This window comes from Cebus imitator, unplaced genomic scaffold, assembly GCF_001604975.1.
Source record: "Cebus imitator isolate Cc_AM_T3 unplaced genomic scaffold, Cebus_imitator-1.0 Scaffold270, whole genome shotgun sequence".
Lineage (NCBI taxonomy): Eukaryota > Metazoa > Chordata > Mammalia > Primates > Cebidae > Cebus > Cebus imitator.
Genome location: NW_016107585.1, coordinates 1,217,357 through 1,244,388, shown reverse-complemented (window position 1 = coordinate 1,244,388; position 27,032 = coordinate 1,217,357). Strand labels below are relative to the sequence as shown.

The window sequence follows — 27,032 nt, the reverse complement described above, 5'->3', positions numbered from 1 at the left end:
TTCTCTAACTGAACTCTGGAATCTTTGAGGTCAGAGAGCTTGCTTCAATCCATTTTGTATTCCCGTAACACATGGCTGGACACACCAGAAGTTGTCCGACCAAGTGCGTGGGTATTAAGGGTGGTCAAAGACGCTGGGGAGAACAGTGCTGGGAGAAGGGCAGCGCGCGTCTTGGCGACCCCAGCGCAGGTCGGAGCACTCCGGAGTCTGGTGTGGAGCGGAGAGGGAGCCCCACAGAGTCTGAAATAGGTGCACGCGTCAGCAGGGCAGGAAACGAAAAGACAGCGCGGTAATTGGTGGAAAGCTGGAAGTGGGCGCCTCCGGGGCCTCAGCCCCACGAACACAGTCACCCAGGGAAAGCGAACTGCGACGCGCCCTGTCATCACCCGCCCGCTGCGCCTTCCCAGCCGTCTGGCGGCTGCTGCTCACTTGGGCGTGGCCGTGCGTGACTCGCCGGGGCGCCACGCCCTCTCATCACCCACCGGGTGCGCCTTCCCAGCCGTCTAGCTGCCGCTCACGTGGGCGTGACCGTGCGTGACCCGCCGGGACGTCACGTGAGCGCCCGAAGTCATGTGGTCGCCGTCTGCGCTGCGCTCGGCTGGTGCTGCTTCCTGCCAGGTCTAGGAGTTGTCACTGCTTTCCCTTCTCCGTCTCCAGCGCGCGCAATGGAGGAGGAGGATGAGGAAGGGCGGGCGCTGCTGGCTGGCGGCCCTGACGAGGCCGACAGCGGTGCCCCCGCCGCCCTCGGGGCCCTGCCAGCCCTCTGCGACCCCAGTCGCCTGGCGCACCGGCTTTTGGTGCTGTTACTGATGTGCTTCCTTGGCTTCGGTGAGCCGGGAGGGTCGTGGGGAGGTTGGGGCTGATCTTTAAGGAATTCCTGACTTTCTCTTGAGGTAGATCATCATCGTGGTCACTGGTGCCACCAGGCCCCAGCGCGGCTTCTGTCTTAAGCTCCTGGGCCTCCTCATTTTCCCCTTTGCGGCTCCACCCACACCTGTGGATGCTGCTAGTTACTCCGCGACCGGTACGTGGAGGCCGAGGGGACTGAGCTGGGCGAGTTTTGTCCCGCTCCTTTGCTCTTCAAGAAGTCTCAGGGGCTAGCAACTCGCCCTTGAGGCCATAGATTTGAAGGTAACTCTAGATTTTCAAGGTTGCTCTCTTGGCACAAGTGTTCAGAGGAAATTAAGAAAGCTTTAACTGTTCCTAAACGACTTTCGTTTGTTTGGCTTTTGGTGAGACAGGGGCTCGCTCTCTCACCCAGCCTGGAGCGCAGTGCTGTGAACGTGGCTCACTGCAGCCTTCACCTCCTGTGCTCCAGCGATCCTCCTGCCTCAGCCACCCAGGTAGCTGGGACCGCAGACAGGCACCACCATACCCAGCTATTTTTTTTTAAATTATTTTTTTAGACACTGGATCTTGCTATGTTGTCCAGCTTTTAAAACACATGAATGATTTTGGCAGTCTTTTATGTATTTCTCACCCTCTTTGAGAAAATGTATGAGTGTGTCTTGCTGATAACTTCAGTGAGTGGATATGTTCTCTTAATCTTCACTCTGCCACTGTGAAGCAATCATACTGGACTGGACTTGTGGTAGTCTTGGCATTGGTTTGTTTCACTTATGATATCTGATGGCTCTGAAAACCATTTCTTGATAATTAGAAAAAAAATTTTCTTCCTACGTTACAGTTTTTAATTTATTAAGTAACTAATCTAGTATGAATTTGGTATGAATGCGTTTTTCAGGAGGCTAACTGGAGCCCATGTAATCAGCAGGTTTAAGAATGTTATGATGGATAACTATGCTACTGCTGGACCGTATAGGTAGACACGAAGGATGCTTTGGGCTTTGGTTTCCTTGCAACTTTTTTTGCCCCCTCTCCCCTGTTTTTTTAAAAGATGATGCCCATCCTTTAGCTTTAAAAGCATGACATTGAATCCCTTAAAAGCGATTAAAGCAGAGTTTAGAAACAACAACAAGAAAAAAAAAGAAGATGAAAGAACAACAGCAAAACGTTAAAAAATTGCCCCTACTCAAGCAGTTTTTTGGTAAATTCTGGTTATTGGCCTAGGTTTCAGAAACCAGATTCCTACCTTTCTAATGACAGTTTTTATTGCCATTAGAAACAATAGCCTCGTGTACTTGTAGAGTTAGTAGAGCTATGGAGGCAATATTGTCTTGTAGACTGCTAAGGAATCTAAATTATTTTATCTTCAAAATAAATCTGAGTGCATGATCAGATCTCTCCCGACTTCTCTCTTTCTAATCCCCCCAAAGCATGTTTTAATTTAATCCTTTAGTATTCTCAGTTTTATTTTTCTTCATTCCTGGCACTGTATTCACTAAATTATTTGATTTTAGGTAGTTTGTAGAATTAGACAACTTGTTCCAAATATTGGTTTTGTCAGAATGGTTATACTCCATTCCTTTGTTTCTAAGCAAACATTATTAGGAAACTTAGGTTATTTGTAATGTTTTTAGTGTATGTGTGTTTGTAAATAAGGAAATAAAGAAAATATAGATGCTTTCTGAAGATGTTAATAAAATAATATATATGTGAAGCATGATGAAAGTAAAATAGAAACACGTTTAATTGTTGATTGTTGACTTTTAAATTCAGGTTCCCAATATTTGCTGTGTATGAATACTACTAACTTATGGAAATTATTTGATACAACTTAGAAAATACTGGTGGATAAGGAAGTGGTTCAGAAATGTTTCTGTAGTGTCAGCCCATAGTATCAGCATTCAGAATTGTAATTTCAGTAGTAACTGCAACTTGAAACTTTTATATAGAAAGTATTATTACTTACAAAGTATTTGCTCTTTTCTAGGCAGCTATTTTTGCTATGATAATCCTGCTGCCCTTCAGACCCAGATTAAACGGGTAAGTTGATTTTTCACCTTTATTTCTTTTGTTTTCTTTAAAACAAGTGTAGCTGTGGAGGTATTATCAACCCTCAGGAGGCCTAGTCTGAAGAGTCCACTGCATCTGTTTTGACATCTGTAGTCACCAGATCCACAAATTGCAAAAGGTGTTTTTAAGTTGAAATGAGCTACCTACCACAAATAATTCATTGATAGCACATATGTGACTTGGAATTGTTTCAGACCTTAGATAAATAATAATGTGATATTTCCATAGTATTGCCAAAAATGTGAGCAGGTTTTTGTTTGCATTTCACTCTCCCAGCTCTTAGTCATCTGAATGACAAATGATTTGTGAAGATAGTTTTTTTGCCTTCTTAAATAGGTTTCAGTTGTTATTTTGTTTTTTAAATGTGGATACTGATTGCAGAGGATTGTCCATGTCAGGATTTTTAGTCTGGTTTTGTATTGTAAAAACATACTTGATATTTACAGTTTTTTTGGGTAGTTAGATAGCCTTTTTTCTTTGCAGGTTCTTTTTAACCTTTGGACAGGGAAAATACATTTCTCTTTCATTCATTTTAGAATGAAAGAAAAAGGAAGTAGGAGCACGCTTGAAGGGATGGAGGGGGTAGGGTGGGTAGGAATAGGCTAAGATTATCCTTGTGTATGTGGGAGGAGTCCACATATGCAAGGATAATCTTAGCCTATCTCTACCTACCCTACCCGTGAAGCCCCTGAAATGGCATGTGAACTCAAGAAGTTCCCAGGGTTCCCAGGTGTGACCTTTTTCTGGGCTAGGGGCCATAGGTTTCATGAGATTCTCAAGGAAGTTAGTGACTTACAAATGATTAGTAAAACTTGCCCTTTATGAAAAAAGACCGTAAGGACTTTCTATTTTAGATTGTCATATTTTGATTTGTTAGGTGCTAAACTTAACTGTTTGGAAAAAAATAGTTTTATTTTCTTTTCATATAGGACATGCAAGTGAATACCACGAAATTCATGCTGCTGTATGCCTGGTATTCTTGGCCCAATGTAGTTTTGTGTTTCTTTGGTGGCTTTTTGATAGACCGAGTATTTGGAATACGGTAAGCTTGCAAAAAAGTTTCATCTGTGAGTAAATCTTACCTGATTATTAGAAAAATACAGAGCTAGATTAAGGTGTTTCTAGAAAGAACTGAATAAACTTCTGTATTGACTGTGATAGTTTGCATGAGTTTTTTTTTTTTTTTTTTTTTTTGTTTTTTTTTTTTTGAGACGGAGTTTCGCTCTTGTTACCCAGGCTGGAGTGCAATGGCGCGATCTCGGCTCACCGCAACCTCCGCCTCCCGGGTTCAGGCAATTCTCCTGCCTCAACCTCCTGAGTTGAGCTGGGATTACAGGCATGCCCCACCATGCCCAGCTAATGTTTTGTATTTTTAGTAGAGACGGGGTTTCACCATGTTGACCAGGGTGGTCTCGATCTCTTGACCTCGTGATCCACCCGCCTTGGCCTCCGAAAGTGCTGGGATTACAGGCTTGAGCCACCGCGCCGAAAAATGAATTTTATATCTCTGGAATTGGTTTTTGAAATTTGATATTTCAGTTAAGGTCAGGACTAGTAAATACTGTTGATATAGGTAATTCAGTTATCTATAGGAAAATTATACTCACTCTTGGGATCAGATAAACCAGGTTCTGAACCTCATGGTTGCCACTTGCTCATCTTCCTGGCTGTTCTGAGCTGTTTGCAGTTTCCTGAGCTTCAGTTCTCTCATTGCTAAAATACAGATGATTCCTACCTTGCAAGGGGGTTCTAAGGATTAAGTGACAGATGGATGTATAGTATTTGGCACATAGGTAGTATGTGCTTCCTCCAGCCCCAGTGAGATTTTCTATTTCTGCTTTTCTTAAGGTATAAAAAATTTTGTGACCAGTTCTGTTAGATGCTGAGGAAGGAATAACACTGTAAGCTTTGCCATCGTTCATCCTTATTATTGTATGTTGTTAGTGGAACTGAAGAGGAATATAGACTGGGAATATTTTCAGAAGGCAGAGACCAAGATAATGAAAGGTCTTCAAACCATGTCTGGTGAATAAAGATTAAAGAAACTTTCAGAGTTTGTACCTGGGGACTAACCTTTAAAATTTTTGAAGAGTTAGAATATGAAAGAAGAATTAAGTTTATTTTGTTTGGTCTCAAGAGAGAGAATTAGCTTGAAACTTCTGGGGAACAGATTCCTTTTAATGTGAAGAGTTTGCCTGGTCAGATTGTCAGAGATGACAAAAATTATCTTTCTTTCTTTCTTTTTTAAATTTCTTTTTTACTGCCGGCTCCTGTCTAGACCATCAGAGTAACCATATTTCTTAAACTTAAATCTCTCTGATGGCATTTTATTATTCTAGGGGAACATTAATCGGATGCCCAGATTGTAGGATGTTAGACTTGTATAACGTGGTTGATAGTTGTCCTTTTAAAAATAGATTTTAGTTATCCAGAATTATAACCTTAAGATTACTTACTGTAAAATTCCTTGAAATGAATCCTAAACACTTAATAAAAATTTTATAAAGAATTTATGTTTTTAAATAGTTTTGACCCTGGGAGCTTCTTGAAGATTAGTTGATTAGTTTTATTTATGAGATGATAATGATTTAAACTAATATACGCTATTGCTAAAGCCTCTGGAATCCCCTTAGAAGTCTAGACTTCTATAGATTAGCGTTCAGCCTAGGAGAGTTGCTGGCTTCAGAGGGAGATGAGCCCTTTATTTTTCTTTCTTTGGAGGGAATACAGAGGGGATGAAGAAAGCCAAAGTGAATTATTGCTAAAGGACTTTGTGATTACTAATACTAATATAAACAGAAATTAAGAATGTTTTTTGTCTTTCCCTTTCCTTTCTCATTCTCATTCTTACTCGTTCTTTCCCAAACAGATGGGGGGCAATCATTTTTAGCTGCTTTGTTTGCATTGGACAGGTAAGGAAGGCCAGAACATTCATTGATTATTGATAGTGACTTTTAAATTCTTATCTAATTAATTCCATTGGCAAAGATGTGTTTAATTAATGCCCAGCTTAATTAAGCAGAACCCATAAATGCCCATATGATGCAATCCATAGTTTATTTTAAGCCTTGAAATAAATGAACATTAATATTTTAACTTCACAGATTTATTAAAGAGGAATATTAAAACCATTGTAGAAGTTATGATTTATCATGTTACTTTTTGCTTCTCTTTAATACCTTGAATTTACTTTTTCATTGATTTGACATTAACTTCTACATTATAGGTTGTTTTTGCTCTGGGTGGAATATTTAATGCTTTTTGGCTGATGGAATTTGGAAGATTTGTATTTGGGTAAGTAACGCATAATTTTATTTATCCTAATGTATTATTGTTTTAGTCTTCACCTCTGAAAGATTTTTAAAAAACATTGTCTCTTCTGGGGGATTACTTCACATCCTTGAAATCTAGCTTCATATATATAAGAGTATTTCTTAGTTGTCTTAGTTTTCCTTTTAAATAAGCAACAATTTTGAGTGGTCCTAGTCAACTCTGTTTGGGGTTTAAGTATTAAATAGTTCTCTAGCAATGATATTTTTCCTAGTCATTTTGCCTGTTCTGTTGTATTAGAGACTATGATTTGAACCACCTTTAGAAAAGTGTAGACCATCAATTTCTAGCTTAGTGATTCATGGACATTTCACTCTTTCTTAGCAAGTGATGTGAGGGTCCTTTCAACCCTGTCCAAGATTCTTGCTTGAATGAGCTCAATCTATGTAGGCTGACTATTCTGTGTGAGTTCTTATGGACTAATTGTTCTACCTGAATTGCGCTGTTGGTTCATTGAGCCATATCATACAGTCAGCAAGCCTATTCTGAGACCAGCCTTGGGCTTGGTGCCCTGAGGGACCCAGATAGCAGAACTAACTCAGTCTTAAACGCGTAACTTATTCAAGCTTTGCACAGGTATCAGGAGCACATAGACGTAGGTGACATGCCCCAAAAGTGAGACAAAGAAGGAAGTGAGAGAGAAAGGAAGCAGAATGTATGTAAAGATATGACAGGGATTCAGAAACAGAAAAGTGCTCAGAAATGGCCTTACAGATGAAGTGGGCCTTGACAGAAGGACAGGATTTGGACGAGTAGAAGAGAGGGAAAATAGTTTTGGACTAGGACAGAGTCACAAGAAATAAGACTGTTTCTTAGTTGTCTTAAGACTATTTCTTAGTCCTTAATACTGAGGAGGGCTTGTTGTTAGGATATTGAGGAAGGAAGCTCCTAAGTGAAGACCCTTGGAGGAGAATCATAAATACTGGAACTTATTGAAGGAAAATTAAAACCCAGGAAGCAGGAGAGTGTTGAATATGGAAAGTGAATGGGGGGACTGATTGATGGAGAGCTTTGCATATTGTTCTGAAAAGTGTGAATTTTTATGTTTTCACAAAGCATGGACCACTTTTCCCACATCTGCATTTTGTATAATATTGATGGTGATGTAGTAACCAAGGCTCCTTTTATTGCTTGTCATGGTTATTATTGCAGCATATCACATGACCCAACACTTAGCAGTGTAAAACAATCATTTCCTTATGTTCATGGACTTTGTGGGCAGGAATTTGGACAAAGTATAGCAAGAACAGCTTGTCTTTGCCCTCAATGTCTGGGGGCAAAGATTCATCATCTGAAAACTCATTGACTCACACATTTGACACCTGGAATGGGATGCCTCAAAGGCTGGGACTGCTGACCGGGGCACTTACATGTGGCCTCTCCTTGTGGATTGCTTTCCCATAGCATGGGGTTAGTGGTTCAGGGCTCCAAGTGCCAGTGTTGGAGTGAAAGGGTGATGTCACCTTTGATGAATGAGCCCTGGGATCACACTGCCTCATTTCCACCATATTTTGTAGGTTGAAGTAGTCACAAACCCATCTGGCCTCAAGGGGAGGAGACAGAGACCCCATCTCTTGATAGGAGAAGTGCCAACATTTTCAACTGCTGCATTGCTAACTATAGTATTTCTTTAAAGTTGTGACTTTTCTGTGGTTTTTTTTTTTTTTTTTTTTTTTTTTTAGGATTGGTGGAGAGTCCTTAGCAGTTGCCCAGAATACGTATGCCGTGAGCTGGTTTAAAGGCAAAGAATTAAACCTGGTATTTGGACTTCAACTTAGCATGGCTAGAATTGTAAGTATAATGAAAAGCCTGATGAAGCCAAATGGGAAGCAAAAGATTAAATCTTATAGTTATCTCTTAAAAATCACAGGATCAAATGTATTTGTGTATGGTAAATTAGATATTAACTTTTATGTATTTCTCTAGAACATAGCATAGCATTTCCCTTGTGTAAGGCATTTCTAACCTTATTTCATTTAGTAAACAGTTTAAAATGGCATGTACATTAAATTAGTTCAAAGAATCTGAGGATAGGGAGGGATCTTACAAGTTTTGTTGTCTGATTTCTTACCCATTTTTGGCATCCCTGCTATGAACCTCTCCACATATGGCTTTCCAGGTTCTGTTTGCCATGTTTCGAGGGATTGCAAGCTTGCTCTGTGATCAAGCAGCCCACCTACTTCAATGAACTTCATGAAGCATAACCTCATATAGCAATGAAACCTCCCTTTACAAGTAGTTTTTACTGATGGCTCTTCTGCTCTCTGTAGGTAAAGCTTCCCTCCTCTGCTGTGCTATGCTCCTTTGTACACAGCTCTGAAGTTCTTGGTCATATGTGCTCATTTCCTGTGGTTGTCTCAGCCACGTGACATGAATCTGGCTCCCTTACCATGGTGCAGCCTCTCTGAACTTACCTCAGTTAGCCAGTAGTCCTATTGGTATTTGGAACCTAGAAATGATCATGGTGTTTCAGGTTTGGTCTGATAGAGGCTACCCAGGGGGAACAACATTATGGTTTTTCTTTCGTCCTTTGTTTGTTTCAGACAGGGTCTCACTCTTGCCCAAGCTGGAGTGCAGTGGCACAATCTCGACTCGTTGCAGTCTCGACCTCCCAGGCTTAAGTGATTTTCCCACCTCAGCCTATGGAGTAGTGGGGACTACAGATGTGCACCACCATGCCCTACTAGTTTTTGTATTTTTTGTAGAGACGACATTATGTTTTTATTAATGCAAACTATAAGGTGTGTTGGCAGTCCCAAACCCCATTAGGTTTTTTTTCCTCATAAATTCCCATGAATAGAGTATTAAAAAAATTTTTTTTTGTCGCTAAAAATCAAGCTTTCAAGTTTTGACTTTTAATAAGTGTTGTGAAAATACAACATAGTCTCAGGGAAGAAGAAATTCTATATAAAAAGCTTTTAATATAATACTTCATCATATGAGTATTTTTGTGTTTTTATACATGTAGTTCTTTCTAATTTTTCACTATTATAAATAGTGCTGTAGTCTAACACTCTTGCTGTCAAAGTTATATGCATCTCTTTTAGTCTCCTTAGACTAAGTGACTAGGAATGGAATTATTAAGTCAGTATATTTGTTAGGATGTCTGAGGACTGTTGAGACATATTTCCACATTATCATCCCAGAGACGTTTACATCCCCATCTGTGGGATACGAGAGGATCCCTTTTATTGTAGCATTGATAGTACAGGCTATTACTACTTTTTAAAAAAGTTACTGTATCACTTTGATAGGAAACATCTAAATATTTGAATTTGTAATTCTTTGGTAAATAGTGTGGTTTTCCATGTTTTCTAAATTTTATCTATAACAATATTCCCAGAGGCTTCATTACGAGTCTTATGCAAGTCAAGATATGTTTGTGGCAGTTTGTGAATCTAGTTGTCTAACAACTTTTTAAAGAAGGAAGTGAAATCAGTTGAGTAAGACTCAACTGACTTCATTCTGGTCACTAGAACATTGGGTTCTTTTCTGTCATTTTAAGTTAGTCATAATTCATTAAGCTGCACCCTGAGAAGCCCTAAGTTTCTGTCTTTCTCTATGTGTGCATATTCTTTTGATGATAGAGCTGATAGGATTGCTAATGGAAAATATGTGGAGTGTGGGGGAAAAACAACAGAAGAGCTCAGTATGACAGCACAGTTTTTGCCTAAGCAACTGTAAGTGCTGTAACCTAGCTCTTGATACTCTGCCCACCATCTTTCAAACCAGCTCCTGCTGTAGTTTTCACATCCTCAGTTAACGGCAGCTGGGTTTTGGGCATGTTAGATTTGACATGCCTGCCATTCATCCAAGTGGAAATGTTGAGTAGGCAGTTGCATATACAGGTGTAGAATTTAGGGGAAAAATCTGGCCATGTGATGTAAGTTCAGGAGCAAGGAAAATGCTACTTAAAATTGCAAAACTTGGTAAGATCACCAAGACTGTGAGTGTTGAAAGAAAAGAGATGATGTCAATTGACCAAGCCCTGGGGCCCTTCCCACATTTGCAGATTGAGAAGATTGAGGTGGAACCAACAAAAGGGCTCCACTGGGGTGGGCAGAAAGGCAAGGGGGAAACTATAGGCTGTGGTATCCTGAAACCCAAGAAAAGAAATCAAGGTGGAGAGGATGTCAGCTGTGTGAAATGCTATCGATTAGTCAAACACTACTGAAGACTGAGAAATGTATATGCCTTCAACAATATTCTCACAGCAAATACAGTAGCAAATTTTACATGGCTGTTTTTTTATAAATTGCAAGCTAATGGCATTACTCAAATGAACGACAAGGTAAACAGAGACCTACTGGAAGCTTTCTCCAGTATCACCAAAAATATAAGTTTCGCAAAGATAGGATGTTGCCTTAATTATCCTTTCATTCTAAAATATCTATTAAATAACTATTTATAATCTCTATTTACTATTTAAAATATCTGTTAAATAAAATACCATGACCTGGCTTAGCAAGTACTCAATAAATGTTTGCTGAAATAATGAGTTTTAAAGTAACGATAGTGAAGGAAAATCAAAAGGGTGCTGGATCTCCAATCCCGAGCTAAGACATGAATAATAAGAAAAATGAGAAGTCCATTGAAGATATGTGGTATATGCTAATAATTCAAGTGTCTAAACAAATGAAACTCAACAGCTCAGGCAATAGAAAAGTCATGGAGAGGTAAATCCAGGACCCTGCCGAGGCTGCACAGGGAATAAGAGAAGTACAAAAAAGACGGAATCTATGCCACCCTCGGCAGCTCTATAATGGAATAGCTCTTGGCTGTTTTGATCATAAAATCATCTTACATGGACCCTAAATACATAAATCAGGTAAAAGTTGAGCAGCTTTGGCTGAAACTGAGGTGGATGCCTGAGATCTGACTCATTTCTCCTCAAGGTCTCGCTCCCACTCTCATAACCCCTAAACCGCCTCTAAGAAGCCTCTGAGATTGCCTTCTAGAAACCCAGGACAACGTATATGCAAATGTATCTATGCTCTGACCACTTCCCACCACACCCACTGCTAACCACCCGGGGCTAGGCCCCCTCATTTCTGTTTTGGATTAGTGCTATAGCTCCATAACTGGTGCCTTTGCTTTATCTTGTGGTCTGCTTTGAATGTAGAGTGAGTGCCAGAATGAGTCTGTCAAAGTGTCATGACACTTCTCTACACAAACCCCAGTGGCTTCTCTCTCAAACAGAATAAAAACTGAAAGTTCTCCTGTAGCTCTGCTTCCCATCATTTTCTCACTGGGACCTCATGTCATCCTCTCCCTTCTCCATTTGCACTGTTCCAGCCTCTATTCTCCTTGCCATTCCTTGAACTCTCCAGGTGAGCTCCTCTTGGGGCCTGTGCAGTGGCTGTTCCTCTGCTTGGAGTGCTCTTCCCTTAGATATCCCCACAGTTTTCTGCAAGTTTATACTCCAAAGTCACTTTCAGCTGGGAGGCCTCCACTCCCAATTTTATATTCTCTTTTCCAGCTTTTTTTTTTCCTATTTTTAAAAGTACTTGTTGATATTTAATATACTAGATATTTTACTTTTTTTGCCAAAAAATGTTGGATATTTTTACCAAAGAAAGTTGGATATTTTTATGCTTTATTTTTTTGAGATGGAGTCTCACTCTCTTGCCCAGGCTGGAGTTCAGTGGCACAGTCTTGGCTCACTGCAACCTCTGCCACCCTGGTTCAAGTGATTCTCCTGCCTTAGCCTCCCAAGTAGCTGGGATTACAGGCACCTGCCACCATGCCTGGCTGATTTTTGTATTTTTAATAGAGTTGGGATTCCACCATCTTGGCTAGGCTGGTCTTGAACTCCTGACCTTGTGATCCACCCGCCTTGGGCTCCGAAGTGCATAACTTTTACTGTCTTCTTTATGGACATTCAGAAGAAGATGTTTTTCCCCCAGATTTCAGTGCCAGGAAAAGTTGTGGTTTTTCTGAGTTACTGGTATATTTTTGTCTTAGGTACTCTGGATTTTATAACTCATGTTTCACTTTTGCTTTGGCTGATAAGAAGTTCTACAGGTACTGTGTTATTTTTTATACTAGCAGTTTCTAATAAATACGCTTTTTTTTTTTTTTTTTTTTTTTTTTTTTGTTATATTTTTTTTTTTTTTTTTTTTTTTTTTGTGTATATTTTTTTTTTTTTTTTTTTTTTTTTTTTTTTTTATTTTATTTTTTAATAAATACTTTTTTTTTTTTTTTTTTTTTTTTTTTGCTGTGGTAACTATCTGTGGCTTTATCTTGGTTTGTCAATTTTTTCTTGTAGTGTTTTTTTTAAGGAAATTACCTCCTGTTTAATTTGGATGCTATTATGCCTATTTCTCTGAGCCACCACAAAGCCCTTTTTTTGAACAAAGCAGAGGTATATATAATTGAAAATACTACTGTTGGTTTTCTTTTCCTTCTCATTTAGGGAAGTACAGTAAACATGAACCTCATGGGATGGCTGTATTCTAAGATTGAAGCTTTGTTAGGTTCTGCTGGTCACACAACCCTTGGGGTCACACTTATGATCGGTGAGTGAGTCCCATGTCCCACATCTCATCTCTCCTGAAAGCTTGTCATAGGAAATATCGTAGCAGGGAGGAAGGAACACTGGCGTTTGTGTCATATGGTTATAGTTTTGTCTCCAGGGTTCTAATGAACTCTTTGACATAACTAGAAATAGGCTATCATTTACCCTATTTGTATATTAATTTCCACTTCTGAAAATGGATTTAAAATTTATTAAAATGGATGGCCTTATTCCTTGTTGTCTGCTTATTTTTATTTTTATTTTGAAACAGAGTCTTGCTCTGTCACTTAGGCTGGAGTATAATGTGGTGATCTCGGCTCACTGCAACCTCCACCTCCTAGGGTCAAGCAATTCTCCTGCCTCAGCTTCCCAGGTGGCTGGGATTACTGGCTCCCACCACTGTGCCCAGCTAATTTTTGTATTTTTAGTAGAGATGGGATTTCACCATGTTGGCCAGGTTGGTCTCAAACTCCTGACCTCAGGTGATCCGTTCACCTTGGCATCTCAAAGTTCTGGGATTACAGGCATGAGCCACCATGCCTGGCCTGTTGTCTACTTTAATATTGCCATTTGCATCTCATACATAAAAGATTATGTATGTAAAAACTCTTTGAGAACAACCTGAAAATTTATTTAGGTCAGCTGTTAATTAAAAGTCCATAGCATAAGGGAGAATCGTTTCCTTTTAATCAAATACTGACCTTCTCAGTCAGTGTGCCTGAAGGGCTTAGATTTTATAGAAGTCTGTTGTGATATGATACAGTTGAAAAACTGCTAAATTGTGAGTCAGGAGCCTTGGGCTCTAATGCTAGCTCTTACTGGTTCTGTCTTCTTGGACAAGAAAGTTAACCTTCTTTGTCTCTTTTCTTTTCTGTAAAAGTACACTTGTTTCAACAAGATTGTATAGGTCATTACTGTCCCTAAGTTCTCTTGGCCAAGGCTCCATGGTGCTAGTTGCTGGCTGGGTCACTGGGGAGTACACGATGCCCTCTGGGTTTACCCCTTTTGTCTTTTCTCTGGACAGGCAGTTTGTCCAACAACCCATGGTGTGTATTTGGCTGTTTGCAGGGCTCTAGAGACTCCTGTGTGATGATAGGGTGAAAGCTCTGTGCCCAAGATATGCACATCTTTTATTCTATTTTTCCCCAATTTTTAAATTGCCACAAAATTTTACATATTTATGGGTACAGTTTGATGTTTCCAAACACAGATACATTATATAACAATCAAATCAGAGTATATAGCATATCGATCCCCTCATGCATCTGTCACTTTTTTGTGGTAACAACAGTCAAAACCCTCTCTTCTAGCTATTTCGTAATATACAATACCTTGCTGTTAACCATAGTCACCCTACTGTGCAATAGAACACCAGAATTTACTCCTTCTAATTATAACTTTGCAGCCCTTGATTCATCTCTCCCTGTCTTCCTGTCTTCCATCTCCTCCCCAGTCTCTAGTTAAGCCACAGATCTACTTCTACTCTCAGGTTTTTTTTTTTGTTTTTTTTTTTTTTTTTTTAGATTCCGAGTATGAATACTATTTGTCTTTCTGTGTTTTATTTCTTATAATTCCTTGATACATACAGCCTGGTAAAAAGAGGACAATGGAGTGGTAATCCTAAACAGGCAAGCATATTTAAAGATTCTTCCAAACTCTCCCTCTCAAATCTTTTGTCTTACTTAAAACCTCCTTTTTACTCTTAAATGCTTCTTAGTATTCCATGTAATTTCCTCCACAATGGGGAATTTTAGAATAAGACTTTTTAGAGCCAGAAAAGACCTGTGCCATCATCAAGTCAAATCCTTTTATTTAAAACTGGGGAGATTGAATCTGAGAGAGCTTATGTTCCATGTCCAAGGTGATTCAGCTTGTTATAAGCTTCTTTTGGAAGTGATTCCTGAGAAGTGTACCGTTATTCACTCTTTGTCCTGATTTTCTATAGTGATATGAGATTGGCATTAGAGAGAGACGCTGTTCTCACAGGAAAGAGCTTGAGAGTACTGTGCTTTGGGAGGGTGGGATTGGGCTGCCAGAGCAAAGGAGCAAAGGCTGGGGACTCCGGGAAAGCATCCAAAGGAAGAGAGATAGTTAAAGAGCCTAACTTGGCTTTCATCATTTTTTTCCTGGCATCCATTGACAATTGGTGCTTAGACTGAATTAAGAAATGAGGACTAATTCAGTAGCTGGTCATTAGCTTTCTTCAGTCTGTATGCTGTATTACAGGACTAGACAATTTTTTTTCTAGTCTTTTCCTTCTAATCTTTAACTTTGAACTGGGAAATAATACAGTAAAAGCTACTACTGTTTGGTGGGTATTTAAATGTACTCTTCCTCTTCCTCTTCTGTCCTGCCTTAGTAATTGTAGATTTTTCTCATGTCTTTAGGTGACATCCCTTTCAATTGCTGCTTTCTGCTGTTTATGTAATGTACTTCTCTTTAGGAATCTTCAGTTTGGTTCTCTTGTCGGAATCTGTTTTTCTTTTTTTTTATTTAGGGGGTATAACATGTGTTCTTTCACTAATCTGTGCCTTGGCTCTTGCCTACTTGGATCAGAGAGCAGAGAGAATCCTTCATAAAGAACAAGGAAAAACAGGTAAGTCTAAATGAAAAAATGGGACTTCAGGAAACTATGGCCTTTGTGTGATTTGACAATGAGATAAGTTCCAAAGAAGTGTTATAAAACCAGGTGGAGCTTAATATGTGATTTTTTATTTTTTATTTCCAAATTGGTTTTCACTTTTCTAAATTTTTAGATATATTTTGTTTCCCCTTAAACCTGTTGGCAGAATTTACATTCTTGATTGTTTTTTGTATATTAGCAAAATGGTTATTGTTCTTAGAAGGGAGCAGGGAAGGTAGATGCCAGTTTTAGGTTTTGCTTTTTTTTATGTTATGTCTATGTAAGTTATCCTAGAAATAATGTTTGTGTGATTTACTAGAAAAGCATTTTTTAAAAACTGAATTGCAAAGATTAATCACATGATTTAAAAATATAATCTTGATTATAGATGAAAGCTCCTTAGGTATGCAAAATTATGCTGATAGTGTCTTCCCTTTCTTCTCTAAGGTGAAGTTATTAAATTAACTGATGTAAAGGACTTTTCTTTGCCCCTGTGGCTCATATTTATCATCTGTGTCTGCTATTATGTTGCTGTGTTCCCTTTTATTGGACTTGGGAAGTGAGTATTCTCTACGTTTCCATTGTTTCTTGTCTAAATTATCATGAGAGTTCAATCACATAAATGTAGTTTTTAAAACAGTAAATCTTGCTTCTCTGGTTATAGTTATATTTTCACAGGAATTACTTTAGATCCTAGAATATACATTTTATTTTAGCTTAAGGTTTAGTATTGGTTTTATGCTTTTATTATTCTTTTGAAGAAATACCTGTATTAGTCTGTTCTCATACTGCTAATAAAGAACTGCCCAAGACTGGGCAATTTATAAAGGAAAGAGGTTTAATTGACTCACAGTTCCATAGGGCTGGGAAGACTTCAGGAAACATATAATTGTTGTGGAAAGAGAAGCAAAGATGATGGCAGGAGAGAGAAATGAGTGCCAGCAGGGGAAATGCCAGATGCTTATAAAATCATCAGATCTCGTGAGAACTCACTGTTATGAGAAAAGCTTGGGGGAAACCACTGCCATGATTCAGTTACCTTCCACAGGGTCCCTCCCGTGACTTGTGGGGATTATAGGGATTACAATTCAAAATGAGATTTGGTTGGGGACACAGCCAGACCATTTCAATACCTAATAATGTTTGATTCATAATATTGATTTAATAGTTGATTTTAGACTAGTATTCTTTTTTATTCCCTCTTTATTCCTTGATTAGAAAGGCTTTTACTGAGAATGGAGACTGTTTATTGGTGCATTGTGACTGGGCACACCTCCATTTGTTAGAACTGTAATTCTGCCAGACTTAAATTCTGGGTTCAACATAGATACAGGGAGGGGAACAACACAAACTGGGGCCTGTAAGGGGTTGGAGGGGACTATGGGAGGGATAGCAGGGGGTCAGGGGCTGGGGGAGGGATAGCATTAGGAGAAATACCTAATGTAGCTGACGGGGTGATGGATGCAGCAAACCACCATGGCATGTGTATAGCTATGTAACCTGCATGTTCTGCATGCACGTGTACCCCATAAGTTAAAGTATATATATAAAATTTGGGGTTCAAAGCAAATTCGTCTTTGCTTTATCCTCTACTCCTCTCTTCTTTTTTACTGGCAGCTGCTTAAGCTGAGCAATGTGTGTTTGTGTAGGTATATGGTTTATACCCTTTAAGTTCAGGCTGTCCTTTTAAATAATTTGAGACAAGATCTCTATTTATTATTTAGCAAAGTATCCAGCCAGTACTGCTTTTAAGGAAAAGAAGTAGCCTTAAGTCCCTGTGGTAGTATATTTAATTTTCTGAAAATTTGTGTATATTAGTTGCTGCATACCAGAAAAGGAAAAAAATAGGCATCATATTTTATTTAGTTTTATTTTATTTAGTAAACATTAATATAAATACTGAAGTTTTAGCAGATTGCTTTAAGGTGAATATCAAATAAGGTGGGAAATAGTATCAAGAAAGAAGTTAATTAAACTTGAGTTATTTTTATTTAACTTTATTTTTTGAAAACAGAGTAGTTCTCTCTAATATGCTAATTTATCTATCCTTTTAATTTTAGAGTTTTTTTTACAGAGAAATTTGGATTTTCTTCTCAGGCAGCAAGTGCAATTAACAGGTATTTTTATTAATTTCTAAGTGCCTATTGCATACGAAGTGTGGGTCTTTATAACCAAATGTTATAAGAAGCAAAAAAGATGTATGTGACTTAACTATTTTTAGTGTGAAACTGAGAGTACATTGGGACTTGAATTCCAAGTGGCCATGTTTAAGTTAGTAGAAAACCAAAGAAGTCTTTGACTGCTTTTTATATTTCTGTTTTCTGATGACCATTTTATAAGAATGTTAAATGGGTTAGGATTTGCTTTGCCTGATATTTTCAGGACTTTCTTGATAGTCATGTTTGGCTGTGTTGCATTTCATGAAATGTCTTATGTTTTCTCTGGGCAGTGTTGTATATGTCATATCAGCTCCCGTGTCCCCGGTATTTGGGCTCCTGGTGGATAAAACAGGGAGGAACATCATCTGGGTTTTGTGCGCGGTAGCAGCCACTCTTGTGTCCCACATGATGCTGGCCTTTACGATGTGGAACCCTTGGATTGCTATGGTAACGTCTGTGTTAGCACGTGGTGGGCTCAGGGCTTCAGCAAGGAGTCTGTCATGTTCATCTAAGTAAGCATGCGCAGCAAATTCAGATGACAAGGCCTATGATAGTGGGGAAACAATGACCTGATTCCAATTTCTACAAAATAATTTTTTAAAGTATAATTATGAATTATTAACATATGAGGTGTCTTTTAATTTCATTTGGTGTATTTAACCAGTCAATTTCAGTGCTGAAAGAGAATTTGAAATAAAGTGACCTTATAAAAGTCAGAATGCTTATTAGCCCCATTTGTTTTTCTAAAATAAATGACTTAGAAGACATTCCATCATAGATGGCAAAAAACAAAACAAAACAAAACAAAACAAAACAAAACTATTGGACCAGTAAGCATTCTTTTTCTTTGACTTGCTTAGTAGGTTAAAAAGTGATAATAAATTCAAGTTTTTATTATTGTTCTTCCAAACATCATTTTTAAGACCTGAGGCCCTAGTGCTGCATTTCCTACCTGTTAATAAAGGAATATCTGGAACACAAATATTTGTGCAGTGAGTGGAAATTTCTGTAGAAGTGTTTCTGCAGATACAGTACAGACTCCTAGAATTAGAGATGCTACAGCAGGGGGTTTGCATATTTAACCTCTTGGTAGAAATTGTAAAACTTCTCCAATAACTTTCCACCCATGTATAACTCCAGAAATGTGCAAATGTGACTTTTTTTTAGCATCCTTGCTAGTCATGGGCATTGGCATTGTGTCAGTCTTTGCCAGCCTGATAGGTATAAGTGGTACTCATTTACATTTAAGTCACAACATTTCCTTTTTAATAGAAGAAAAAATCAGCATTAGGTGAGGTTTACCAAGCATTGGTGGTGGTCATTGGGTGTTGGTGACTCAGAGGTGGATGTTGGACTGCTGGTATGATGTTGCCTTGATTGCCTTATCTGTAGTTCCCAATAAATACCGGAAAATTAACTTGCCTGAAACATGGGTAAGAACTTTAAAAAAAGTTACCTTTATTTTCTTACTTGGTCCTTGACTGCATCTTGGGCCCTAGGCAGTTATGTATGCCTATAATAGGATGACAAGTGAAAACAGTTAAGACACTAGAGGGATACTCTTAGGGCATAGACTTTCTTTCGTATATTTTGAATAGGAATTTTAGCCTAATCACAGCAAAATTTGCTTGAATATTCATATATTAACTACTCTGTCACGTTTGCTAATCTGCATTAAAGGAAAATCACATTTTGGTTAATGTAAGACCTTGACCTTTTTCTGTGTTGCTTTCTATAGTGTCTTCTGGGAATCTCCTATTCATTGCTTGCCTGTGCGTTGTGGCCAATGGTGGCATTTGTAGTTCCTGAACATCAGCTGGGAACTGCATATGGCTTGTAAGTATTTACACTGTGGATCATGTATGTCTCTCTCTGCTGTGTCAATTTGATTATCATATAAAACTCCAGATCTGAATCTGGTTGTCATCAGCTTCTGGAACAGCTCTGAACCTGGAGATAACTGGAAAAGTCAGTAAATCTGTTTAAGATACTGTTGTGGCCACTAAGGAGCCTCCAGGAAGAGGGCTGGAGTAAACTAACCCAGAAGAGATCCTTGCTGACATTATGATCTCCCTGCCTGTTTATGTGAAGCTTCTCAATGAGAAGCTGAGTCCAATCCCTGGCACAGAAAGGCAAAAGGGGGAACCACACCTGTGGTTGGTGTTCACATGGCCCTTCTTTCATTCAGCACAAAGGTCTTGAGTGCACATTGCACTTAATGAGGCAAGCTCCTTTACCTTTGAGCAGTCTAGTAGTGGAAATAGTTATAGGGTAAAAACCAATCCAAAATCTAATCAAGTCATCTCTGGTTGAAAACGTCTCTGAACACAAATAGAATGTGGTTCACAGATACTAATATTTATAGTGAAGTGTTAGCCTATGTTTGAAGACCTTTGAAAATGAAACATGCCTTTATATTTCTGCCATTGTAGCATGCAGTCCATTCAGAATCTTGGGTTGGCCGTCATTTCCATCATTGCTGGTATGATACTGGATTCTCGGGGGTATTTGTTTTTAGAAGTTTTCTTCATTGCCTGTGTTTCTTGTGAGTATTTCGTGTAACAATATTTAGTTTCTTTTGCTACATAACAGATTGTTCTTATTTATACTTAGGCATATCTCCCAGATTTGCCTAATTCTTGCCTGTGTATTAGAATTTCATAGCTAGTGACTTTCTAGCCCTCTGAAGATGCACAGGTAATTTTCAGGAGATTCATATCCTTAAAGGCAGTGATGGAGTTGGTTTCATATTCTGTTTTAACTATTTACAGTTTTTAAAAAATATTTTCCCGCTTAAAGTGGAAAAATTTGAAGAGTCCTGAATATGTCCCTAGTGTGACTCTGGAAACATTGGTGTAATTTAGGTGTAAGTGCTCATGCTTATTCATTAGGCTTTTTCAAATGGCTTTTATTTTTGGTCTGTAATTTCATTGATTTGAAATAGGAAGCATTAGGAAACTTGAAAAAAATATAAAAATAAATTAGCATTTTTCCATATTCTTTACCATACACATAAATTTATCTGAAAAGAAGATTTTCCTTAACACATTAAGATGTCTTTTATACTTCAGTATTGTGCTTAAAATAACAAACCACATTGACGATTTTATCAAACTTTGTTTTCATTTACGGGGAATAAAGACTATCCATACCTGAAGTGTGGTATTTGCAGATAATCACTTATGAGTTGTCTTGAATGCATTTTATTATGTCATAAATAAATGTGCATGTCAAATTTTAAAGATAAATGTTTTAAAAAGTGGGTCATGTAAGAATTTCAGGTATTAGGTCATAAAATGTTTTTGTCTATTTTTGATGCTGCAGGATGTGGTTAAGTGTCAGTCCACAGTTCAACACATGTATTTGGGTCTCAAACCAAACACTGTGCCATTTGAAAATGTTTTTCTATTATGTTATTTTATTATTTCTACTTTCTTAGAGATAGGATTTGTCTTTGTCACCCAGGCTGGAAAGCAATGGAGCAGTCACAGCTCACTGTAACTCTGAACTCCGGGGTTCAAGTGATCGTCCCACCTCAGCCTCCATAGTAGCTAAGACTACAGGTGTGCACCACCGTGCTTGGCTAATTTTTAAATTTTTTGTAAAGATGTTGTCTTGCTGTGTTACCCAGGCTGGACTTGAACTCCTGGCCTCAAGCGGTCCTCTTGCCTTTGGGATTACAGGCATGAGACAAAATAATAAAATAATAGGGCTGCCCTATTATTTTAAAGTAAATTAAACAGTGTTCTTCACTTATTAAGGGAAAAAGCTAAGGGAAAACTTGAATTTTGAGGTCTTGACTCGCTATGGGCTTCTGGCAGTCTAATGATCACATTTTAATGTTTGGTTACTTAAAATTTATAAAATGGACATGGTGTTTTTAGACTGAAAACCCCCAAAAGATTACTGTTTGGCTTTCTCTAAAATGATAAACAGTCAGGGGCTGGCAGGAGTTTTTGGTAAAGTCCTGGAAAGGACCAGCACTGAGAAAGGGAGAGGAAAGAGGGGCAGGGCTGGCCTGTGGCTGGGGTGGCTCCCTTTTTTGTAGGGGCCTCAGAGTCTTTGTTTCTGGCCCTGCCGCCCCTGGACTGAGTAGCCCTTGGAGAAAATGCTGTGTAACTTATTTTTAGTGCTTTTGGAAAACAAAATAATGTGAAAATAATATTTTTATTTTAAATGCCAATTAATAAAGGTTTGTGTCTAAGCTTTACTTCATAATTGTGATTGCATAGGAATCGTTGAGAAGAAATACATATTTTAAGGACCCTATGTTTCTTTCACTCCTAGTGTCACTTTTATCTGTGGTCTTACTCTATTTGGTGAATCGTGCCCAGGGTAAGTAGAAGATCTGATATTTGCTTCTCAAACCACAGTGGTCATCTTGTGGGGTCTCTGGGTTGTCTCCCTCTTTGGGGGCCAGTGCTTTAGTTCATGCAGTAATGACTTTCTGTTCATAATGATGGAAACACATGTGATTATATAATACATAATTATGTTTTCTGGGCCTTCACATTTATTCAAATTGCTGTCTTTTAAAAAATCTTCTAGCCAGATCAGTTTCTTATAAAATCTTAGATGATATTTTTACACTAGTATAAAGAAATATGGCATTTAAAAAGTAACCTAAAGCCCCTCTGTGTTATTGTCCTGCGTTAAAACAAATAAGAACTAAGCAAATTTATAGCTATAATTTACATTTTAAGGTTGAAGGTGTTTGGTTTATTTTTATTTTTTTTTATTTTTTTTATTTTTTTGAGGCAGAGTTTCACTCTTGTTACCCAGGCTGGAATGCAATGGCGCGATCTCGGCTCACCGCAACCTCCGCCTCCTGGGTTCAGGCAATTCTCCTGCCTCAGCCTCCTGAGTAGCTGGGATTACAGGCACGCACCACCACGCCCAGCTAATTTTTTGTATTTTTAGTAGAGACGGGGTTTCACCATGTTGGCCAGGATGGTCTCGATCTCTTGACCTCGTGATCCACCCGCCTCGGCCTCCCAAAGTGCTGGGATTACAGGCTTGAGCCACCGCGCCTGGCCAGGTGTTTGGTTTATAATTAGAAATTAGAGTTTATTTTTTTTTTCTAATTCATACTATATGTATTAGTGCATTATTTTGTTGTTCTTTGTAAGATTTTATGTTGCCCTTAGTAATTTTTCTAACTGCTTGCTCCTAAAGGATATTATATATATTTAGTAGAATATTATATACAGTTGCTTAATTTTAGGTCATTTCCTTTTTTTTTTTTTTTTAAATAGTTTTCTTTCTTTCTTTTTTTTCTTTGACAGAGTCACTCTGTCGCCCAGCCTGGAGTGCAGTAGTGCGATTACAGCATACTGCAGCCTCAACCTCCCAGGCTCAAGTGATCCTCCCACTTCAGCCTTCCAAATAGCTGGGATTATAGGCGTGTACCACTACACCCGGCTAATTTTTAAATTTTTTGTAGTTATGAGGTCCCACTATGTTGCCCAGGCTGGTTTCAAACTCCTGAGCTCAAGCAATCCTTCCGCCTTAGCCTGAGATTTACAGGCGTGAGCTGCCACACCCATTTATTTCCTTTAATTTCTCTTAATTTTTGTTATTGAATATTAATACAGTGTCCTAATTAGCAACACCTGAAGCAATACATAAGTCCAAACTTAAAAAAATGCTTAAATCAAGGGGTGATTATATCACATAAGAATTCCATTTTTTTCCTTTGGGAAGGTTCCAGTAGATAAACGATTTCTTTTTATCCACCGTAGCTTTTTCTGTTACTTAAAATACAGTATATCTGTGCAAATGGTTGTATGTACCCGTGTGTGGTTGAAATTTGCCTATTGATAATACTTATATGGAAAAGATTCTGTGTTTATTTGTGTCTTAGGTGGAAACCTAAATTATTCTGCAAGACAAAGGGAAGAAATAAAATTGTCTCATACCGAGTAAGTATAAAAAGGGTGAAAAGTTGTCTTTATTTTGGAAATCTTAAATATGAGCATTTCATTTCAAGGTTTGGACTTTGAACTTTTTGTTTGAGTCTCACACGTGTCATCCAGGCTGGAGTGTAGTGGCACAATTATAGCTCATTGAAGCCTGAACTTCCTTGGCTCAGGCGATCCTGCCATCTCAGCCTCCCAGGTAGCTGGGACTGCAGGTGTGTGCTGCCACGCCTGGCTAATTTTTTGTATTTTTAGTAAAAATGGAGTTTTGCCACATTGTCCAGGCTGGTCTAGAACTCCTGTCTCAAGTGATCTGCCTGCATCGGCCTCCCAAAGTGCTGGGATTACGGATATGAGCCACTGTGCCTGGCCTGGGCTTTGAACTTCTAACAGATTAGTCTTTCTTTAGTTTTGAGAGCTATTGTGTCCGGAACTATTATAACAAAATTCTTGTTTGATTCAGAAAATTTAAAGATGGATATTAAGGCTTAAAATGAAGGGAAAAAATTGGGTTTAAGTTGCCCTCAGAGAGAGAGAGAGAGAAAGAGAAACAGAGAGAGAGCGAGAGAGATCTATGGTGCTTGTAGTTTATTGGAGGAAAGGCCATTGTCCTAAGTGCCTGGGCTGGGCTTACCCTTCCATTTTTTCAGATATTTTCTTTTTTTTAACTAGTGGATAATTTTTCATCTTCTGGTACCAATATGTGGTTCTGTGTTCTCTGACTCATTTGGAAGAGATTTAAGTATATAGCATGGTGTTTAACTTTTTTTTTTCTCGAAGTATATACTGAACCATAGTAGTGATTCTGTTTCCTGTTATTTCTAATATTTTTAGACATTGAAGTTTTTATGATTTTAAACATTTATTTGTAAATATATATACCATGTGGTTGTGAGTTTTGTGACCTTTGACTAGGTTAAAATCTGGTAGAACAGTCTGTGTTTTTGAGATGAGATGGCTTTGGTCATGTTAAAATCACTTTTAACAAATACTTCTTAAAATAATCGTAAATATGAGTTTTTAATATCTTTACGATAGTCTCATATGTTAAGTTTGGAAACAATATAAATGTCTTAGAGTAGGGGAAATGGTTAAATATATTATGACACATCCATGTAATATGTTGTTAAAATCATGTTTTAGAAGGATTTTTAATGTCATAGATACTTAACATGCTGTATGTTAAGTAAACAAAAGATAAAAATGCAAATATAATATCCTAATTTTAGTCAAGAAAAAGTATGCTGTCAATTGCTTGTCTTAAACCCAATTACGTATAATAGAAAAAAATACCCCTAGAAATAACTTCAAAATAATAATTAAAACCTCAGACTATTAATTAAAACCTCAGGATATTTTTCAAATTTTCTACATTGATCTCTTGTGACTTTTAGAATCAAGAAGAGTTAAAAAGTTATTCAGAAAAATTGTGTAGCTTATTACATGTCTTGTAATGCTTATGGTTTTCGTTTTGTAAGTCAGATGAGCTTCATGTTTTTTTCTTCCTCTTTTTGATAATTTATTGCATTATGTTTTGCAGATGAGAATTTTAAATGAATGTGTCATGAGAATGGACTTAACATATCATTGGTTTGAAAACCTCCATTTAAAAAAATTTAGAGTTTAGTCACTAGAAAAAATAATGGACTGGAAAGTTATATTTACATCCACATATACTGTACCTATTTCAAAGTGTATTTCAGAGGATTACTGTAGCCTGTGTCTTTTGTATTGTGTGTTGCTGGAGAATTCTACTTTTAGTAGGCTAATCAATAATGAAAGGGTTAGAAAATTGCTCTGGCACATCCAGGTGAACTTCAGGAAGGACAGTGAAAAATAGAAAGCATTAGAGCTTCTGCTGAGATAATCTTCATTGAGTATATACCTTAGGGATATCACCTTTTCTTTTCTTTTTTTGTTTTTTTGAGATGGAGTCTCGCTCTGTGGCCCAGGCTGGAGTGCAGTGGTGCAGTCTTAGCTTACTGCAACCTCTGCCTCCTGGGTTCAAGCGATTCTCCTGCCTCAGCCTCCGAGTAGCTGGGACTACAGGCATGTGCCACCACACCCGGCTAATTTTTTGGTATTTTTAGTAGAGATAGATTTCACTATGTTGGCCAGGCTGGTCTTGAACTACGGACTTCGTGATCTACCTGCCTCGGCCTCCCAAAGTGCCGGGATTACAGGTATGAGCCACAGTGTCCAGCTGGGATACCGCCTTTTGTCTTATAGCTGGAAAAAAACTTTGAGGGGAATAGAAGGGCTACTTTATACAAAATAAACAATGGCATTTTCATAGGCCTTCCTTTTAGTGGTAGGGCATAATGCTAGGGAATACGTGAAGATGTTTTTATGAAGTCTTTCTGATCACGACCAGTAACTTGTGCTGTACACTGTAGTTACGTGGATTGCTGAGCAATGACCCTTTTGAATTTCTTATTTCTGTGTTACTGAGTTATGTCTGTGTTATGTTCCTAATCACTTAGGGACATAATTTTATGGTACAAACTTTCTGTACAATTTTTCTTAAAGTCTAATTAATAACTAAAAAGTGTTCTTCAAATTATAATTGCCTATTTACATGGATAAATAAAAACACTGCACAAAGAGTTCTTGATGTCTTCTTTTGATTTTAAAACATACAAACACCTTGATTTTAACTTTTATTCATGCAGAAGATTATCTAGAAGAAAACCCAAGTTAGTTAGAATAAAGAAACCTTGCCCAATTACAGTCATTGAAAGATTGTGGGGTAGCTTTTTCTCCAGAGTAGAACTTTAAGTAATATTTGTGGTTTTTTATATTAAGTAAAATGTGAATATGAAGCTTCTCTGATAAACTTTAAATACATTTTAATGTTTTTCAGCCTTAACATATTATTTGTTAAAGTCAAGGAATGCAGATATTTTAGACAAAATACAAAACCAATGTGTTTAGCTGATTGTATTGTTTACAGCATGACATTGTAAGCTTACATGTTCGGAAACAGATCGAAAGTATATTCCTTATGCAAGGTAGCTTGGTAGCTTTATTTAAACAGATTTATCTGTTTAAATCTGTTTTTCTGACTTACAGTTTATTGTGTTGATATGGTTTGTCTCTGTGTCCCCATCCATGTCTCATCTCGAATTGTAATCCCTACGTGTTCGAGGGAGGGACCTCATAAGAGGTGATTGGATCATGGGGGCAGTTTCTCCCATGCTGCTCTCATGATAGTGAGAGAATTCTCATGAGATCTGATGGTTTAAAAGTGTGGCACTTCCCCTTCATGCTCTTTCTCTCTCCTACCATCATGTAAGACATGCCTTGCTTTTCCTTTGCCTTCTTCCATGATTGTAAGTTTCTTGAGGCCTACCCCAGTAATGTGGAAGGCCTCAGGAAGGCCTTTTATTTACACATTACCCAGTCTCAGTTAGTATCTTTATGGCAGTATGAGAACGGACTAATACATGTGTCATTACTGAGTTGTTAATTCTTTTTTTTTGAGATGGAGTTTCGCTCTTGTTACCCAGGCTGGAGTGCAATGGCGCGATCTCGGCTCACTGCAACCTCTGCCTCCTGGGTTCAGGCAA

The 27,032-nt window shown here is 38.2% G+C and overlaps 1 protein-coding gene across 4 annotated transcripts; it reads left to right on the top strand.

The window, feature by feature from the left end:
- The first annotated feature begins 464 nt into the window (after positions 1 to 464).
- On the top strand, positions 465 to 25,160 carry MFSD1 (major facilitator superfamily domain containing 1). Of its 4 annotated transcripts, XM_017500772.2 has the most exons (16): positions 465 to 828; positions 2,834 to 2,886; positions 3,846 to 3,958; positions 5,786 to 5,828; positions 6,143 to 6,210; positions 7,929 to 8,037; positions 12,662 to 12,764; positions 15,261 to 15,359; positions 15,834 to 15,945; positions 17,447 to 17,503; positions 17,836 to 17,992; positions 19,284 to 19,381; positions 19,978 to 20,090; positions 21,833 to 21,880; positions 23,409 to 23,466; positions 25,004 to 25,160. In XM_017500772.2, exons 1-16 carry the CDS (start codon positions 666 to 668, stop codon positions 25,005 to 25,007), a joined length of 1,398 nt encoding a protein of 465 aa, XP_017356261.1. In that variant the 5' UTR covers positions 465 to 665; the 3' UTR covers positions 25,008 to 25,160. The 4 variants fall into 4 exon arrangements, with proteins under 4 accessions (XP_017356261.1, XP_017356262.1, XP_037584511.1 ...); XM_017500773.1 differs by lacking the exon at positions 25,004 to 25,160 and having other exon boundaries at positions 23,409 to 23,470; XM_037728583.1 differs by lacking the exons at positions 3,846 to 3,958; positions 25,004 to 25,160 and having other exon boundaries at positions 568 to 828; positions 2,838 to 2,886; positions 23,409 to 23,470.
- Positions 25,161 to 27,032: the final 1,872 nt, after the last annotated feature.

What these genes read in the sequence shown, in the direction of transcription:
- MFSD1 (XM_017500772.2), top strand. Translation starts at nt 666, where the DNA reads ATGGAGGAGGAGGATGAGGAAGGGCGGGCGCTGCTGGCTGGCGGCCCT. An exon ending in GGAACCCTTGGATTGCTATG is followed by an intron (nt 17,993 to 19,283) that starts GTAACGTCTGTG and finishes TGCTTTCTATAG; the next exon opens with TGTCTTCTGGGAATCTCCTA. An exon ending in CTTCATTGCCTGTGTTTCTT is followed by an intron (nt 20,091 to 21,832) that starts GTGAGTATTTCG and finishes TTTCACTCCTAG; the next exon opens with TGTCACTTTTATCTGTGGTC.